At 43.2% G+C, this 13551-nt stretch overlaps 1 protein-coding gene and 2 non-coding genes across 4 annotated transcripts; all 3 read right to left on the reverse strand.

Annotated features, from left to right (window-relative positions):
- Nucleotides 1–1385: 1385 nt before the first annotated feature.
- LOC143807992 (nucleolin-like) lies at nucleotides 1386–12923 on the reverse strand. 2 transcript variants are annotated; one of them, XM_077290177.1, is made up of 15 exons: nucleotides 12765–12923; nucleotides 11985–12080; nucleotides 9194–9434; nucleotides 8964–9107; nucleotides 5421–5537; nucleotides 5249–5341; nucleotides 4391–4514; nucleotides 4157–4302; nucleotides 3944–4070; nucleotides 3689–3840; nucleotides 3112–3232; nucleotides 2846–2976; nucleotides 2463–2595; nucleotides 1938–2197; nucleotides 1386–1846 (listed from the first exon to the last, which is right to left on the reverse strand). In XM_077290177.1, the coding sequence occupies exons 1-15, from the start codon at nucleotides 12780–12782 to the stop codon at nucleotides 1794–1796; spliced, it is 1956 nt and encodes a 651-aa protein (XP_077146292.1). In that variant the 5' UTR covers nucleotides 12783–12923; the 3' UTR covers nucleotides 1386–1793. The 2 variants fall into 2 exon arrangements, with proteins under 2 accessions (XP_077146292.1, XP_077146293.1); XM_077290178.1 differs by lacking the exon at nucleotides 11985–12080 and having other exon boundaries at nucleotides 12765–12909.
- On the reverse strand, nucleotides 8495–8564 carry LOC143810811 (small nucleolar RNA SNORD82). The gene has a single exon (XR_013223194.1). It is a non-coding gene; the product is annotated as a small nucleolar RNA SNORD82 (small nucleolar RNA).
- Nucleotides 9809–9877, reverse strand: LOC143810814 (small nucleolar RNA SNORD82). The gene has a single exon (XR_013223196.1). It is a non-coding gene; the product is annotated as a small nucleolar RNA SNORD82 (small nucleolar RNA).
- Nucleotides 12924–13551: the final 628 nt, after the last annotated feature.

A 13551-nucleotide genomic window follows, 5' to 3' on the forward strand; every position in this document is an offset into this window, starting at 1 on the left:
TTCATATAAAGCAGCCAGTGGAGGGAGAGCTGCCGAATGGAGACAGCAGCAGTCTGAACAGATGAGACAAGGGGCATGTCTCACTAGCTCAGGCCTCTTGGGGCCGTGCTGCAGTCACCGACCACTGCTCAGTAAAGAGGGGTTAGAACTGCAGCCGTGCAGCAAATACGAAACATGAAATGCAGGCAAGAAGTCAATCCCTTGTAAGTAAAGGCTTGCATTTAATTTTTTGTGGCAATGACTAGACAGCTGCTTTATTTACAATAGCTTCTGCATCCATAGATTACAGGCTAAACAAAATAAGCAATTGCATTTAAGAAGTGCACCACCATATCTTTTAAAGTAACCTAATGTGTGAGTATCTTCTAGCTGGAGAATTCTTTAGCATATTCTCATCCCCGACATAGTGCAGCAACACTGTGTGAAAGTATAGAAGATCGAATGTGAGAATTAGGAACTGCATTACTGCTGTAAGAATACACTTCTATAATAGAGGTACAAGGCAGTTAAATTGTGTGCCCATTTACCCCATTGTGGAAGGGAACCTAACCTACAATATCAAACTTGCCTCTCCTGGGTAAAGGCATACAAGTTTCAAGGTCAGGCAAGATTTAGCTCTAAGTAGCCTAAAGCTGGTTTTATAAACTCACACCTTACTGCACAAATATCTATGGTTAAACTAGAGTGATACAGGCCCTACACACGAGTGCTGGCCCAAATATGGAGTACTCCTCCAATTTAAGGCCATTTGTAACTAAATCTTGCCTGCCGTTCAAATTTGTGCTCCCTGGCATGATGTTTGATAAAATAGGTTTCCTTTTTTCAATGGAGTATGCTTTGTCAGGGTGGATAGTCATACAAATTGGTTAAGCGGTGTGCATTTTGGAACCATTGTCTATATAGCAGTAATGCAGTTCTAAATTCCTATATACCCTCACACACGCCATGTGCTGCTGCATTTGTTTGTATACTATTGCAGAGAGCAGATCGCACCTGTTCACATTTGACTAAATCAGGAGCCGCTAAATCTTTTTGTTTTGCATCTTTGACATTACAATAAGATACAAAGCTTACATGGTTACGTGTAACTCTAGCAGATATCAATAGAAAGCTTATTTTGGGGTAACACCAACTCCACTGACTGGAGCTGCAAAATAGTAATCTTTGACCGAGATCGATTTGGGTCCCACAAATGTGACAGTCTATCAAACATTTTACAGCATATCCTATAGGTATGCCATGTCTGAGAGGAGTACCATTTTAAGCAGAGGGCAGTTTGTGGGCCATTCAATATTTTAGATCACACACTAACTAAAATGATAAATTGATACAAACAATGAACTGTTCTAACAGCAGAATATTTGAAAACAGTTATACTAATAAAATACATAACCAGATGAGGTCCTTTAATCTGAAGACAAGCTGCTGAAGCACAAACCAGAACATTCTGCATTTAAAGCAAAACTACAGGATTTGGAGGGAAAAATATAAATGTACAGTAGGTAAAACACACGTTGACAAATTCAATACGGGGTCTCACACACACTCCTTTAAAAAAAAAAAAAAAAAAAAGTCCGTAAGATACAGTCACATTCCATGAAATGACAATGTCCAGGTGTCAACAGGAAAAAGGTTGATCTCCACATTGGAATGTCCACACCGAAGGCTCTTCAAATGCTAGTTTAATTTGGAGGGGTACAGGGAAGGGAACAAGTAGCACCCCTCCTACCCTCAGAGTCCTTTCAGTAAAGGGAGATGGCTTGAGGCTTGGAGAGAGAGAGGGATCAAACCATTCAGTCATCAAACCTTTTTCTCTTTCCTTGTCCCATATTTCCACCTCCTCTACCTAAAAAAAAAAAAAAAAATAATCAAATAAGCATTTAGTAATTTTGCCAAAAATAAATCAGTAAATAGGGTGTTGTCAGAAATGGCCTTACCTCCAAAACCACCACGACCAAAACCTCTGCCGCCAAATCCACCACGGCCACCTCCTCTGCCACCAAATCCACCTCGACCACCTCCTCTGCCACCAAATCCACCTCGGCCACCTCCTCTGCCACCAAATCCACCTCGGCCACCCTCTCCTCTGGGTTTTGCAAAGTCTAGTGTAACTTTGTTTCCATCAATTTCCCCATCTTCCATTGCTTCCATGGCAGATTTAGCATCTTCAGCTGTAGAGAAATCTACAAAACCAAACCTGTGGAGGGAAGTGAGGGTTACAAGATAGAACATTAGATGAATGAATGGGCATCAAATACATTTATTTACTCCTACCCTACTTTAATTCATGTTGCACTCAAGCAATTCAACCCTCACTTGAGGGACATAAAGCCAAACATGCCATTTTTTATTCTTCTCGTGCGAATCCATCAACAGCCACAATATAAATTGGCTGGAAGGAGCTCAATGAGAAGGTATTAGGACAATAGTACATCTGGTAAGTTTTAGATCACAACACTTACCCCTTTGATGCACCAGTGTCTCTATCAGTTGCTATTCTAGCATTAATAGAACCATCAAATGCTTCTTTTAAGGTCTCCTCTGTTGTGTCTTCAGAAAGTCCTCTGACAAACAGTGTTTTTGATTGAGTGGATCCTAAAACAAGTTCAGCAGCATTAGAAACACTAAAACTGGGGGTAGGAGACAAACACACTGGCTGCAGTTATGCAGGCAACACTATATAAATGGAAAACTGCTATCGATTTTGAAAACTAAACACCTTTGCAGTAGCTGCAAGCAAAAGAATAATTTTCCTACCACTTCTTGTGGCTGGAGCAGTTCAAAACCATCATTATTCCTAGCGCAAGTAAACAAGCTCAAATCATAATTAGAGCAGAAAATTTACCTCTTCCACCATGAGGACCACTTCCTTGACTGATCTCAATACGTATTTGCCTGCCTTCAATCTCTGTGTTGTTAAGAGATTCTAAGGCTTCCTTTGCTTCTTCGGCAGATGAAAATTCAACAAAAGCAAACCTGTAAAAAAAGGTAAGTTTTATAGACTTAAAACCAGAAATAAGCTTGAGAAATCTACCTAGATCTTTAGGATTGTCAACCAACTAAATAAGCAATAATAGTTCCTTACAATCTCAACCGGAATGGGATACTTACCCTTTAGGTTTTCCCTGGTATTGTGGTACTCTAATTGAAGTGGCCTTCTCAAAGACTTCCTGCAAACTGTCTTCTGTAGCACTGTAGGACAAGTTGTTTACCAGAAGTACCTTGGAATCACCTTTACACAAGAAAAAAATAAAAGTTAAATATGTATTTGTAACAGGCTTTCCTTTTTTTATATGGATGCACTGTCACTAAGTGGAGCAAACGTTTTACATTAGTCAGCAGGATCAGAACTTGACTATCTAAATAAGTTTCTACAAAAGTATTCAGATTCCATTTATTCATCATTTCCAGCCGACAGTCGTTTACACTAACTGGAGGACTTCGGCATAAGACTGAGCAGCCCTCTGCAATGATTTTATGTAAAGGAAGTTTATCAGAAGTTCTGACAACCCAACTTTTCACAGTGCAATACAGGTAATAATGAAAGCATTTAGCCAAGAGCCCAGGAATCTGCACATAGAGACCAAAGAGGCAGTTGGGGCTTACAGCACTTATTTGCTCCCAGCACCTGCATAGCACTGTCAGTTTTGAGGACTTATAGATCTTGATACTATAAGTCAGCACCAACCTCCTCCTTGTGCTCCTCTTCTGCCTCCAGCATTCTTGCTTTTGTCTCCGGTGAAATCAACAACAATAGAGCGGCCTTCAATCTCTGCACCTTGGTGCTCTTCAATGGCTTGATTTGCCTCCTCCTCAGAGTTGAACTCTACATATGCAATCCTAAATTAGAGCACACGATTTAAAATTCATGCATTGACCAAATATACACAGCATTTTCTTTTTTACAAAAAGGAACCCCACACTACCCATAACATTAACTTACCCTTTACTAGATCCATCTTTTCCAACAGGCAGGCGAATGTCTTTGGCACTCTCAAAGATCTTGAGCAACTCTTCAGCACCTGTGCTATAAGGCAAGTTCTTCACAAACAGAGTTCTTGAATCTCTTTCTGCCAAGTAAATTGTGATCACACACAAAGGTTATCAAGAGAAAATAAACATCAAGTACACATAACATCTGTAAACAGACAAATACCCTTCCGATTTTCAGCACTGCTGTTCTTTTCTTCAGGGTTATTTGGCAGCTGTATTTTAATTTCAAAACCAAGAACAGTCTCTCCCGATAGTTTAAGTGCCTTTTCAACCTCTTCTGTAGAAGAGAAATCCACATAGGCGAATCTCCTAGAGTACAAATAGTAGGTGGTTAATATGTGGTCTGATATAGTCAGATTACATGGTCTAAGAATTAAAAACTTAAAAGTAAGCCTACCTCTTAACCCCAACACGAACATCCTGCACAGTTAAATCGTTCTCTGTGAAAAAGTCTTTCAGAGCAGACTTTAGTTCATTGAAGTCTTTAGATGCATTCAGGTTCCCAACAAAGACGGATAATCCTTGTAAGGAGAGGAAAAAAAACCCTGCATAAATATTTGCTTTTTGACATGTCAACGATGGGTGTTTCCATACAAATGGAACTAGTGGGCGTACAGGTTTAGCTCAGCGTATTACTACAGCTTAGGTTAAAAAGTATGATAACAGAACATTACTGCTTTGGATCAATTATAGGAACAGCCATACAAAAATAGATGTAATGATAGAAACCACTTATGAATAACAAACTACAATGGAACTTTGCTACAGCTAATCATAGATTAGATAATTCATCTATGATAAACATTGCATGGTGTCTCCATCAGGGCATTTGTCAAAATCTCTAGCAAAAAGCGTAAGAGCATATGCACTGGCAAGGCCTTTAAGACTAATTGTGACGGAAGAGTGAAGTGCGCAAGGCCTTAAGACTGCAATGGTGACGGTAGAGTGAACATGCGCTCTGACATGCACAATTTTTGAAAGTGTGCCTACAGAAGGCCGACACCCAGACGCAGTCTACTATGTCTGAGTGCCCGCCTCCAGTAGGCAGACACTCCCAAAAATTGTGCACGTCTGAGTGCATGTTCGCTCTACAGTCACCATTACAGTCTATGGCCTCTCTGGAGCATACTACCAGACCCAGTTATGCGGAAGACATCAGACATATGTCCCGAAGGCACCCCAACACTCTTTGATGTCCACTACATGAACTCTGAAGTGCCGTACATTATCTGCAGTAGCAATTCAGTTTTAATACCTTCAGATGCTTGAGCCGGTTGTATCTTTTTCTTTTCTGGAGCACCTTTTTTGGGCATTTCTTTTTTGCGCTTTCCAGACTCCTTCACAGGTACTGGAGAGAGAACAATTAATATTTACAAAAAACAAAAAAAAACAGCCTACACAAGCTAAAAAAGAATTTCATTACACACCTTCCTCCTCATCGCTATCATCATCATCATCCTCCTCCTCCTCCTCCTCCTCCTCTTCAGAGTCTGCCTTTTTAGATTTAACAGGAGGGGTTGGTGCAATTGCCGCATCTTCATCATCTGCATTAAAATTTAGACATTTGGTTAGTCAAACTAATATGCAAGTCTGCCAATTAATATAGTGCTTCTAGCAGTTCTGAACCTTTGATCAACTACATGTTGACATTCCTCCTACAATTACCTTTATTTCACCAGTTCACAGCACCAGCAAAATTTTGACCTTTGTGTTTGATGCAAGAAATTTTGCAGACATTCTAGGCAGCCAGAGCAACCTATTTTTTTATTTATTTATTTTTTTTAACGTCCCCATTTTCACCTGACTACTGGCTAGTACTAGTGTTCACAAAATATCACTGCTCAAATTAATGTATTCCCTCATTGATTATTCGTCACAGCTTATCGATGAAGGACCTGAATATCCATGCAGACTCAAGGAAGGGTTTACATCTGGGACAGCAGACTTGATAAAAGGACAGCAAAATATTTTATTGCCATATAAAAGTTGCTGTTCGAACTAGCAATTTCATGACACTAAAAATTTGCAAATTACGCAGGCTTATTTAAGAATGAGAAGAGGGGGAATAAAGCTGCACGATTTGTTAACAATGCTTCCAAGGAGCCTAAATAGCAGATCTGCCCAAGTACACTATGGAGGAGTTATTGCTGGCACCTGAATGCAAATCTGGTCAGTTATGATATCACATGAGGTAAAAACCTGGGTATCAGCCTGTTTGGTTGGATAGTATATTGATACAATGCACAACGTAGCACTGTTGCCTTGCATCGCTACAGCAAAGCTTAGTGTTATCCTGGTAGTCGGTCAAAGTACATGAAAGGGTGGAACAGTAGCGATTATCACTACATAAGACATTATTGGCAGATGCTGCAGCCCTTAAATCGAAGATGAGCTAAGCCCACTGGCATCAGGGGCTCATCTACAGCATTACAGAATGCTGTAGATAAGCCCCCCCCCAATGTATCCTGAAAGATGAGAAAAAGAGGTTAGATTATACTCACCTGGGGGGCGGTCAGATCCGATGGGCGTCGCGGTCCGGCGCCTCCCGTCTTCTTACGATGACGTTATCTTATTGTATTCACGCTGCGGCGTACTTTGTCTGCAAGCAAAGTACTGCAGTGCGCAGGGAAAGGTCAGAGACCTGGCCAGAGCCGCAGCATGAAGACAAGAAGAGGACGTCATCCTATGAAGATAGGAGGCCCCGGACCGCCCATCGGATCAGACCGCCCCCCTAGGTGAGTATAATCTAACCTCTTTCTCATCTTTCAGGATACATCGGGGGCCTATCTACAGCATTACAGAATGCTGTAGATAAGCCCCTGATGCTGGTGGGCTTAGCTCATCTTTGATTTTGGGGGTGACAGGTTCCCTTTAAGAATACTCACATTAAAAATGTTGCGTTAAACCTGTGTAAATGTGTAGGTGTATTAATAAACCCACCAATCACCACCTGCTCAGGTCCTCTCCTAAATTAAATGACAGTGCTCTCCCCACTCATGATGCTGTGCAAACCAGAAGTCTTTTTTGCAATATAAGGTTATCAAACGTTAGAACGTGTCTCCATGGACTTACATTGCAACAAACACTTCTGAATTATACAAACTCCAATGTGAGCCTTCAGTGGGAATAGTTAACTCATGTTAATGTGACTATTTAAAGTGAGACTATGCTTAAACAATGTACACAAGATGTGTGCAGACCAAATCCAGCAGTCTCCTAACCCTAGAAGGCTTGTATACTAGCATACAGTGGTAGAGGGTGGAATGGTGATTACAGAAGAAAACACATGTTTTTGTTAAGTCAAAAATTGCATTTAAGTCAGGATTAATTAAATGCACCTAAATTTCATATAAGTTTATATAAAGGAGAACTTTCTGGGAATTCTCAGATTTTGGGAAAGGTTATGGTGAAGGGAGAGTGAGGAAGATCTGACAGATCTGAAAGCATGGAACAACATTTGGCTCCAAGTCTATATAGTAGCAACTGCCCCTCACTCTTCTAATGAAGTTCTATGTAAATGTGAGAGAAATGGAGCTTCTACCTCCTTCATAGAATCTTACTACTAGCAACTGTGAATGGAGAGAAAGAGAAAAATTTTATCTGATAACATTTGTAAATCTATAATATTGATTAAAGAAAAAATTAAAAAGATGATTAAGCGCGACAATGTCACGTGACCGCATAGGAACACTAGCACCCACATTGCTGGAATGGTACAGCTGCATGAGGGGGTACCAATAGTTTTTATTTTAATTGGGGTCCTGAATTGATTAAGCAGAGGATGCCTAGCAGTGATCAATGGCTTTAAAAAGATGACCTTATCAACACTGCATTCCTGAAAATGCCCAAATTGTCTGAACTTGTCTTACATTTATTCCACTTTCATCCCTGTGGTTCAACCTATTGTCTGCTGCCCAGACATCAGCCTGAATTTTATATTTAACTATGCTCTTTGTGCTTTGCCATCAGCCCCATGATTATTTAAGCCCAGAGCTAGTACCATTTCTACCTACAGTAATTATGCTCTTCTCTCCTAAATAAGATAATGGGGCAGATTCGTTGTTGCACAATAAAAGGCTGGCTGGTACCTCGCCAGGAATGCATAGCCACACAAAGTCCCAAGCTCTGCCCATTGTGGACAAGGTGCTGCAAAAACTGGTGTAAATAAAAAAGTAAACTTAGTGTTGTGCAAAAATTTACAAGTCTTATGCCAAAATAGACTAAAAGCTTTGAAGAACAGCCCCTATGTATACGGTCAAGGAGGATGAATGCCATCTTCATTATAACAGTAACTGATCGGAAATCGCATTCCTATACTGGATACAGTGCTGCTAGACAGTCACAGTACTATTTTCTACTAAATCTTTTTTAATCAAACCTGTCAGCTGTAAAACAAGCTGCATAAACACCATAACATTCCCTGTAATTGAAAGCTTACAATATGCTAATTTTGTATATTAAGGGGTTGCCCTCTAATGATTCAAATTACTTTCGATACTAAGCACATCAGTAAAATATATCATCATGGGGTATGCAGTATTAAGTCCCATAATATATTCATCATTTGTGCTATGGTTAGTGATTTTTTTTTAACAACCATCTGTGCTAAGTGTGCAGTTTTCAGAAAATAAGTTTCTTTAAAGGAGGTCCCCTGTAAAGAAAACAGAACCTCATATGCTTTAATGTAAAACTGAACAGGTACTCAGCCTCCCCAGTGCTGGATGTCAGCCGCTACCTCATTTCAAAAGCTTACATCACTGCTGGAGCAGCAACACTGACTGCACTGCACCTGGGGAGGGCAAGTGCATGCTATTACTTGCATAAAAGCATTTGGAATCCACGTTTATTCAAGTGGAAAAACCTTTTAAAACATCACTCAAATAAGACAAACTGCATAGTAACACTTAGAACTGACAGTAACCAAGATGCCCATTGTCTTTACAAAGCTGTGGTGTATTCAGGAATCATACCTTCATCATCGTCATCATCATCGTCGTCATCCTCCTCATCATCGTCATCTTCATCCTCCTCCTCCGATTCTTCCTTTTTAGCTACAAGTTTTTTGGCAGCTGGCTTTTTGGCAGCTGGCTTCTTGGCAGCTGGTTTTTCATCCTCTAAAAATTATAGAAAATAAAAAGTTGGTACTGTACAAGTTTACTTATACACTTTACAAATGTAAACTAACTAAATAAATAATTACCGGACTCCTCCTCCTCCTCTTCTTCCTCCTCGTCGTCATCATCATCATCTTCATCCTCCTCCTCCTCACTTTCTTCCTTTTTTGCTTTCTTTGCCTTTTTACCATTTTTGGCTGCTGCAGGAGTGGCGCGCTTTTTACCAGGGGTGGCTGCAGCTTTAGCTGGAGTGGCAGCTTTTTTCCCTGGTGTTGCCTTGGCTGGAGTAGTAGCTTTCTTAGAGGGCGTCTTCACAGGAACCTCCATCTATTAAAAGATAACCAAGTGTTAGAACCGAAATGTCCAAGATCTCTGATGGCCAAATGCAGCAGTGAGTGAAAATACAAATCAGGTTATGGAACAGATGCAGTTGAATAGACATGTTTTTTGAGGAAAGACTCAGTATATTCTGTGACTAATTAAAACTCCTCCTCTTCCTAGTATTTTGGCCTGGTGGGTGGTCCTACCAGTAACTGATAGTTACTACTGTATGCATTCTTATTCGGAAAAAAAAAACTGTAAAAAATAACCGAGTGTGCTCGCCGGACTAACGTCTCAGACAGAGCAGGGTATCATTACAACACAAGCTATAATTAACCTTTTGTCACAAAACTATAGAGATCATTGCCAAACATTGAACAGCACATCAGTTAAGCAGATCATCACTGAAATCAGTATTAAGTCCCACAGTAAAAATCATCATCTGTGCTGACATTTATAAAACCTTCTCACCCATTTAATGCATGTTATATATTTACATCTCCCCTCCTCCACCTCCAAGATCGGATGACTTATTTCAGGATCCAACAGATTCTCTGCAGTCTCATTCCTCCCTCTATCTTTTTTGATTTTGGACTAATTTCCCTACTAAGAGGAGTTCTCTTTGATCTAAATGTTCGGGGCAGATAAAATAAAAAGGCCTATATTCTCCTCCTGTGCTGGCTTCATTCCGGCGGTGACGGCCATCCTGGGGCTCCTGTGCTGTTACTGTGATCTCTCACTTCCCCTTTATGTTTAAAACATTCAAAGGCAGAGATATTGACACCAGCTAATGTGTCATAACTAGTGTTGAGCATTCCGATACCTCAAGTATTGGGTATCGGCCGATATTTGCTGTATCGGAATTCCGATACCGAGATCCGATACCACAAAAGTATCGGGAATCTGAATCGGAAGTTCCCAGTGTATGGTTCCCAGGGTCTGAAGGAGAGGAAACTCTCCTTCAGGCCCTGGGATCCATATGAATGTGTAAAATAAAGAATTAAAATAAAAAATATTGATATATTCACCTGTCCGGAGGCCCCTGGACATCACCGCTGGTAACCGGCAGCCTTCTTTGTTTAAAATGAGCGCGTTCAGCACCTTCCATGACGTCACGGCTTCTGATTGGTCGCGTGCCGCTCATGTGATCGCCAGGACACCAATCACAAGCCGCGACGTCATCCCTCAGGTCCTAAATTCCCTTCTAGGAATTTAGGACCTGAGGGATGACGTTGCGGCTTCCGATTGGTCGCGTGGCGGTCACATGAGCGGCACGCGACCAATCAGAAGCCGTGACGTCATGGAAGGTGCTGAACGCGCTCATTTTAAGCAAAGAAGGCTGCCGGTTCACAGCGGTAAGGTCCAGGCTGCGTCAGAGAGGTGAGTATATCAATATTTTTTATTTTAATTCTTTATTTTACACATTAATATGGATCCCAGGGCCTGAAGGAGAGTTTCCTCTCCTTCAGACCCTGGGAACCATACACTGGAAACTTCCGATTCAGATTCCCGATCCCCAACCATCAGGGATACCTTCAGATACTTGAGTCCCATTGACTTGTATTGGTATCGGATCAGATCCGATACTTTGCCGGTATCGGCCAATACTTTCAAGTATCGGACGGTATCGCTCAACACTAGTCATAACAGCACAGGGAGCGAGAGTGCAGACACCGCTGGATGGCGCTGTCACAGGAGGAGAGTAGGTTTTTTTTTGTTTTATTGGCCCCAAACATTTGAAGATCAAGATCAGGATGTCCTAGTAGTGGACAACCCCGTAAGTAAAATGAGCATGTCCCTAAAGATGTAACCATACACAGATCTATTAATATCACACCTTACACAAGGTCACCAATAAAATTGTGAGGGAGGTTCAATGCCTGGCATCTTCATTGATCAGCGGTCATCATCTCCAGCCATATGTGAGCAAAGCTGAACCGCTCTACTCACTGCATACTGGCATCTGCTGAGAGCTGAAGAACATGGGAGGTGTACTGCAGCACTCGGCAGCAGGCACTACAGTTAACAGCTCCACTCACATCCAGAGTGTGTGTGAATAACCCCCAATGGATGGGGATGCCATGGATCAATGGATGTTCATCAGATCACTGACAGCAGGATCCGCATAGGAGTTGGCAGTCAGTGCCAGGGTGGTGGTTACAGCTACTGCTCACTATGCAGAGTGGTGACTGAACCAGGGCCGATGCCAACCCTATGCCTGAGCGCTGTACGACAGGTTCCTTTAAGTTAGTTACATGTTTACGGATTTGTTCACACTCTTAATCCCGCTTTGGAAGGCATCAAAAAAAAAAAAAAAAGGAAGATTTCCACAAACTAAAATGACCTCAGAACTGCTGTGATCAGAAGGATTACACGAGTGACACTCGCTGTTGTCTCAGATCTCCGCTTGCCGTGTGTGAATGGGAACCTCATCCACAACATGGAACAGTCAGGATCAGAATGTTTCCGTTCACTCCAAGCAGCCAAGTTTAAAAGCGAAGTGACCAATGGACAGTTAAGGGGAAAGCCTTCCCGGCCAGCGAAGGCAGCACTCACCAGCTCTTCTTCGCTCTCCTCCATCTCCTCATCCTCACTGGAGTCCACCTGCTTGGGGGGAGGGGCCTTCTTAGGTTTACCTTGTGCTTTTGCTCCCTGTAACACAAAACGGTGCAAATTATCAAATACACAAGAAAAAAACATAAAAGCCGAGAACAAGCGCCCAGGGAGCGGGAAGGTGATGTGACACAAAGGGGAACAATGTGTGGAGCCCGGAGCGGCCATGAGGAGCCCACGTGCGGGTGACACCATGTGCTGTCCGACCACCCGTGTGGCTTCTCCCTCCGCGGCCACGTGGAACACCCCCACGTGCAAAAAGTGCACGGGGCGGAAGTGAGGCCGCGGACTAGACGTAGAAGTTCAGCAAGCGGGAAAACAAAATGGCGCCGTTAGCGCCGCGCACACCTCTCCCAATAGTCTCCGACCCCTTCCCCCCTCACGGCTGGCTCACACGACCGGTAACTCACAGGCGGCCGCTGCCCCGTCGCCGCCACGGGCCCACAGGGCGCCCCTCGCTACGGAACAAGCTGACGTCACCCATCGCCGCTCGCTAGTCTCTTAATCGCGCATGCGTACTACTGAACTCCTTTCTTGTAGCTGCGAGCTACCAGGCCACAGAAAGCTGCCCAGTCTCTAAGCGGCTACCATCGGTGTACAGCCACGGCCAATAACCAGCCGGGCACACGCTGCGCAGATGTACACGAACTGATAGTAAAAGCACCTAAATGTGGCAGATATCAATCGCATATTTCGATGCTACCGCCCCGCGCGCGCACTTACCTTAGCTAGTTTCACCATGTCGGCGGCGGATGTGCGGTTCCCGTGGATGTATGGGTCACGTGCCTGAGCTATTCAAGAGGACACGAAGCGCCTGTGACAAGAAACCGAGTGGCTGCGAGACTCTTGAGAAGGCGCTAATAAAGGCTCCGTGTCACGTGTTCACCTCTAGCCAATCCGTGGAGGAACGCCGCAAACACCGCCCCTAGCTCTTTCTGCGCTTCTGATTCTGTGCGAACGTGTGACCAATGGCAGGCGAGAGATCGGATTTGGAACGCACACCTCCAACCAATGAGGTTGCGAGAATCCAAAAGGACCTATAAACGAGCCGAGCGCGGCGCTCTTCGTAGCCATTTTGGGTTTACTTACCATGTGGTCGATACTGACTGCAAGATGGCCGCGAGGTGGGGGATTTCCACGTGGGTGTTCCGTTCTGCCGCAGGTTTCCGCGCAGTGCCGCTTTTTATCGCTGTCGCTTTAGCAGGTGTCGGTACCGTTCTAGGAGGCAGCGCGTCTTTATGTGGTTTTGTGTCGTTTTCTACTATAATGGCTGGAAGTTCCCGTGACGAGGAGCTCGGCCACAGTGGGGTCCAGTCACGTGCTCTATCACCGGACACTCGCGTTACTGATGGGACTTGTGGGGGCACTTCCTTTCCTGGTGTCTCTGTGGCCCAGAGCTCTGCTGTAGTCACATTGGTCACCATTTCCTGACATAAACTCTGTGAATTAGGACAGGTACAAATGGCGCCAGGCAGACCTCCTTCACTATAATGGCGGCTTCAGGGTCCTG

This window comes from Ranitomeya variabilis, chromosome 2, assembly GCF_051348905.1.
Source record: "Ranitomeya variabilis isolate aRanVar5 chromosome 2, aRanVar5.hap1, whole genome shotgun sequence".
NCBI classification, from domain to species: domain Eukaryota; kingdom Metazoa; phylum Chordata; class Amphibia; order Anura; family Dendrobatidae; genus Ranitomeya; species Ranitomeya variabilis.